Source organism: Habropoda laboriosa, unplaced genomic scaffold (assembly GCF_001263275.1).
Source record: "Habropoda laboriosa isolate 0110345459 unplaced genomic scaffold, ASM126327v1 scaffold102, whole genome shotgun sequence".
NCBI lineage: Eukaryota > Metazoa > Arthropoda > Insecta > Hymenoptera > Apidae > Habropoda > Habropoda laboriosa.
This window is the reverse complement of record NW_017100262.1, coordinates 851562-856948: the sequence shown is the minus strand read 5'-3', so window position 1 is coordinate 856948 and position 5387 is coordinate 851562. Positions and strand designations below refer to the sequence as shown.

Below are 5387 nucleotides of genomic sequence, written 5' to 3'. Positions count from 1 at the left end.
TGATGATTTTTAAATATAATTATTATCTCTAATTAACTTCACATAGAAAAGAAAAACAAGACGTCAACTTTTGGTAAAAAAGGAAGCTATTGCAAAAAGCTTGGTAGATAAAGCAAATTCTGTGCCAAACCCTTTAGAACCTTTAAAATTTTTTCATAAATATGTAACAAAAGATAATGAAATTATTGAACTCTCTTGCATGAGAGGTAAAGATGCACAGGCTGAATGCATATCTTGGATATTTGATATTATGGAACGTAATATGAAATCTATGTATGAACAAAGTGATTGGGGTTGGGACCCAATTGCCAAGCAAAATGAATTAACAGAACCAGAGGCTTGGTATTTAGTAGCATCTTCAAATAATAAATTTGTTGGATTTTCTCATTTTCGCTTTGATATAGATCATAGGGAAGAAGTATTGTATTGGTATGTAAATTTCACATGCTTCCAGACATTAAGAAAAATAAAAAAATATATTTTTTCATATAGCTATGAAATACAATTGGAATCCACAGTACGGCGAAAAGGACTTGGTCATTTTATAATGTCAGCACTTGAATCTATAGCATCAGAATACAAGATGCACAAAGTAGTTTTGACTGCATTGAAGCATAATCCATCAGCTATGCAGTTTTTCTGTTCTATTGGGTAATAAAATTTGTTTTATAATTATGATAAAGGATTAGTAAACATGGGAAAACAATAGATTTTTATACTTTTAACTTTATTACAGATTTTTTAATATTTATAATCAAATATACATACATTGTAGATGTACAAAATTACATTTTCTAAATTATCAGTACGACTAGTATGAAAATGTTGTTTTATCTTATAAAAGCTGACATTTTATCTTTTAACATATTATATTAATTGAGCTAATAATTTAAACTAAGGGTTTATAGTAATAAACAATATTATAAGGAATATTTTATGTTGTTATCTATTGAGTATGAAAATTAACTATTTTCCTTGATAAAAAAAATAGATCACATTAAGGAAAAGTGTTTTGTATAAAACAAAATCTGTTTCTAACAATTTTTATATGTGTGTTGTGTCAAAAATTATAGTTTTTATATACATTTACAATTTTGTAATCAATTAACTGTCATTATTAGTGTATAAAAATAAGGCAGTCAAGATCATGAGTAGACTAGGCTAATTCACTATATAATATATGATATATATTAAGCAATCTAACAAATGAGGCTCAAATATAATCTGTACAGTTAAAAAATATGTTCATGTCACTAGTTTCATAAAATGCTTACATTGTTCACATCATACATAATCATTTTCAATTAATACTGTTACAGCTACAAGATGGATAAAACCAGCCCATCAGCATCTGATCAAGTGGATTATATTATTTTAAGTAAGGCTGTTGATAATGGAACAATGAGCAGAAAGCTAAATTCGTTTCAGTGAATCGAAGAAAGTATCGAATTCCATATCTTAAGATTGTGTTTTATGAAATAAGATTGGTAGTATTTGGTGTGGACATAAGTTAACAATAGGTGATTTCAATGATGGCCCTACATTATGGAATGTGAGAGGTGCTTTACTAATAACCCAGTCATCTATATAATTAAGGAACTTTGTTAAATCAACTTCTACGGACTCAGAAATATTAAAATAGCGTAAATAAGAATTGTCGTTCCAACACATATCTAAAGCTGTTTGATGTAATACCATTCCAATACCTTTACCAGCTCCTTCAGGAATAGGAAATACTCGAAAGCTAACGACACTTAAATCTGCAGGAAAGTCGTAACGAAGTGGTGAGAAATGTGCATTTAAATTAAAAGGTAAAGAATCATATGGATGCATTGCAATTATTGGGTGTAATAGTTCTTCTGATGCTAAATGACCATACAATGATAATAGTCCAGATGGGTGATTTGTCGGAGGTGTTGAAAATGTACAAAAAGGCTTTCTGTTTTCGAGAACGAACATAAATAAATGATTTGTTAACAAGTTGTCAGTTATACCTTGACCAAGCCCTCTGTTATCATCTTGAAGTAGTCTTCTATCTTGCATAATCTGTAGAGAAATGTTTTAAGTATTATAATAATATGTTGTTTTGTGTAAATGAAAATAAATATGAAGTGTGTACCTCAATTTGCCCAGATGCCATAGAACTTACACCTAATGGTTGTGCTGTTACCACTGTTAATCTAACTTTCTTATCTTCTATGTATGCACTTGCAGCCATTGGATAATAGTTTCCTTGTATAGGAAGTTTTGGAAATCTTTGACGCTTAATCATCTAAATAATGATAATTTTTTTCAATAGAATTACCAACATTCGTGTGATATTTCAGTTATTATTACTTACGTTAAGACCATTTAGATCCGTAAAAAATTGATCTCCCGAAGCTATATCCGTGCTTAATCTCATAGCAAGTTCATAATTTTGTGTTTCTGATATATTAATTTCATTAAATATATGTAAACCAAGCCCATCACCACCAGGAGAATTGTATAATATACAAGTATGACGTACGTGTGCTAGTTCTACAAATACTTTAGATACAATAGGTCCACTTATAAAGTGTATAATACATTTGTTATCCATGAACACCAAATCCGGTTCTGGTTTATCGGGTAGAAATAAATATGCTCCACTTTTATCTTTACCAGAGCCTCTGGTACCATATTTAACAAATTCCAAATGAACAGGAACTGTCGTGTTACCGACTCTCAAAGCTTTCAGAAGACCTGATTTTCCAAAAGATGCAGACAATTCTGGCCGCTGTGTGATCGAAAATTCTTGCGCGTTTGGTATTATTTGAATTTGATTGAAACCTGGTATTTTTGGAAGGTGTATATCTGTATTAAAAACAGTTACGTTTGCAAAATGCACGTCCCTACAAAAAACGAAAAATACAGAATTGAATTATAAACATAAATGTTTAGAAATTTAAATAAAAAGATAACGTACTCTCGATATGATGATTCAGGTAAAGCGTGAATTATATATGTTGTAATACCAAATCCAGATACCGTAACTAAAAACGATAATTCATATCTGGCAACCGTTAATGCAGCAGGACCAATCCAAATTGGAGAAATTTGACATTGTACTGGTTGGCCCATACGATCGGTAACTCGAACAAATGGAGTGGACACAACTAGTGTCTGTATTTTTGTTCTTTGTCTCGGAAGAGAATTGTATAAAATAATCTGTTTTAGAGGATTCTCATGTCCTAATATAAGTACATGCTTGTCTCCGGCACTGGTATGACGCAATCTGAAGCAGAAAGTAAAGTTTTTATATATTCAAAATAATGAATACAAAAATTGGATATAAAAAAAGAATATTCATAAATTTCTTTCAAACCTAGATTCATCAAGTGAAATATATACAGCATCTGCATCAATACTAGATTCTTGAGGAGTTTTCAATAAATGTATCATGGATTGTTGAAGTACATGAGCAGAATTGTTTAAGGCCATTATCATCTTTTTAGCATAATCTATAACAACTTCATCTCTTGCAGTTCCAGTAATACCATCATGATGTTGAAACAAAGAATGTGACATTCTTGCTTTGCTCAAGCGTTGTGCAAGAGAACCTTCCACCAAATTGTCATTACCTTTGGTCCAAGCAATGGTGGTTAATATTTCTGATGCTCTCAATAAACTCAATAATACACGATCTAATCGTTTGTGGAAAGGCCTAGAATACATTTAATAAATATGTTGATTGCTTAGTATGATTAATTTATATTTAAGTATACCTTGATGTATAATATCCACTCCAATAATGATCATCTCTATCAGAATATGTGAAAAAATCTCCAGATAAAGTAGGAAATTCATTTAAATTATGTTTCTCTCTAATAGCATCAAAATAATCGCTTAACGTTCCGAATTTAATTTGAACGTTCATTTGTTGATTCTCATTCATATAGTCAAAAAGTTTTCGATAATTTTTATACTGAGCATCCCATTCAGTAAAATGAGTGTATCTAAAATCATCTCCTAGTGGTGCTAACACCACATCTGTCTTAAAAAGTTGAGCTTTCTTACGATACTGATCCAGTAAAAGAGCAGCTCTTTCTGCAACATTTAAATCAGTTATAACTTTTGGAGCTATTTTCCATGGACAACTGAGTCCAAAATTTTGTAGTCTATAAAAGTCAAATTGACAACATATTTTTGGATCTGGACCACAAGTGTGTGGCACATCATAGCTATAAAATGGCATTACATGTGTAAAGATTTCTGTTGATCCATCATTATCCCATAACTGCCTCCAACGAAATTCTAGTTGTTTTTGCTTAGCTAATCTTTTTTTAACAGAATAATGGACTCGTTGTATTAGAACATTTTCCAATCCTGCTTTTTTTAAAAGATATGGCATAGTTGGAGAAAGACCAAATGGATCGATAGCCCAACCAGAATTTGGTGTATAATCTAAATTATATTTTAACCACTGATGACCTTCTGTAAGTTGTGTAAGCTGAGACATCCAATGAGAAACAGATTCATCTGGCATGACCCATCCCCCTGAGACTATTTCTAATTGACCATCATGAATTAAACGTCGAACTAAATTATGAGTTGTTTTTGACTGATCTTCCCACCAACGTTGAAAAAATGATATTTCTGCCCAGATAAATTTGCGTCTTCTGTCTTCTGTCAATTTTGTTACCATATTATTTAATATATTTCGAGTTTGAAATGCATAATATTTTTCAAATGTATTAAGCCAACCAGGATCATTATGAGAATGAGGAACAACAAAAACTCTTAGTTTTCTATTTGGATGCCATTGTTTGTCATCATATGTAATATCCCATCCTTGTTTCCAAACTCCACCATCCACATTGTCAAATTCTAATTGTCTGTACATTTCTAACATTTGAATATCTATTTCAGGAATTTTCTGTATGTTAAAATTACATTTAAGTACTTTCCCTAAATGAGAAGGACTAGATGATATAGATTGATTGTGACGATTTATAGAATGCACTATGGGTACAAAATTTTTTGCTTCAGCCACTTCTCTCAAAGCATTCATAACTTCATGATGCTTATTAAAATCTTTTTCTAATTTTGCAAGTCTGTTTTCAAAATGCAACCACTGATTCTGAAAATACACAACAATAAATTATCATTATTCACTAAACATAAATTATATTATGCATATATTTATCAAAAACTTACATCATTAACAGAAAGTTTTGATCCTTGCCCAGGTGGAAAAAGTGTTAAATCCATCATTAAATATATCATAATACAGCAGGCAAGGATTAAACCTGCACTGAGAATTGCAAATGTTTTTCTAGTCCTCATTTTTGCATTCTTATCAATTCAAATATAGTTTTATGATAAATTGAATAAAACTGTTAATAACATTTAAAGATTAAATTTTA

At 30.6% G+C, this 5387-nt stretch overlaps 2 protein-coding genes across 2 annotated transcripts in view; one reads left to right on the top strand and one right to left on the bottom strand.

Moving 5' to 3' along the window:
* LOC108572827 (N-alpha-acetyltransferase 40) overlaps positions 1 to 1452 on the top strand; it is a 1672-nt gene extending 220 nt beyond the window's left edge. The window contains exons 2-4 of the mRNA XM_017935144.1: positions 47 to 429; positions 493 to 651; positions 1320 to 1452. Of these exons, the coding sequence (XP_017790633.1) occupies positions 47 to 429; positions 493 to 651; positions 1320 to 1431 (654 nt within the window). The 3' untranslated portion in view covers positions 1432 to 1452. The remainder of the gene's footprint in view (positions 1 to 46; positions 430 to 492; positions 652 to 1319) is intronic.
* Positions 1453 to 1455: 3 nt separating this feature from the next.
* LOC108572904 (alpha-mannosidase 2) lies at positions 1456 to 5307 on the bottom strand. The gene is made up of 7 exons (XM_017935238.1): positions 5179 to 5307; positions 3747 to 5101; positions 3347 to 3685; positions 2948 to 3256; positions 2342 to 2873; positions 2120 to 2272; positions 1456 to 2046 (listed from the first exon to the last, which is right to left on the bottom strand). The coding sequence occupies exons 1-7, from the start codon at positions 5305 to 5307 to the stop codon at positions 1459 to 1461; spliced, it is 3405 nt and encodes a 1134-aa protein (XP_017790727.1). The 3' UTR covers positions 1456 to 1458.
* Positions 5308 to 5387: the final 80 nt, after the last annotated feature.

What these genes read in the sequence shown, in the direction of transcription:
- LOC108572904 (XM_017935238.1), bottom strand. Translation starts at nt 5,307, where the DNA reads ATGAGGACTAGAAAAACATTTGCAATTCTCAGTGCAGGTTTAATCCTT. An exon ending in CAAAACTTTCTGTTAATGAT is followed by an intron (nt 5,102 to 5,178) that starts GTAAGTTTTTGA and finishes GTGTATTTTCAG; the next exon opens with AATCAGTGGTTGCATTTTGA. An exon ending in TGGCATCTGGGCAAATTGAG is followed by an intron (nt 2,047 to 2,119) that starts GTACACACTTCA and finishes ATTTCTCTACAG; the next exon opens with ATTATGCAAGATAGAAGACT.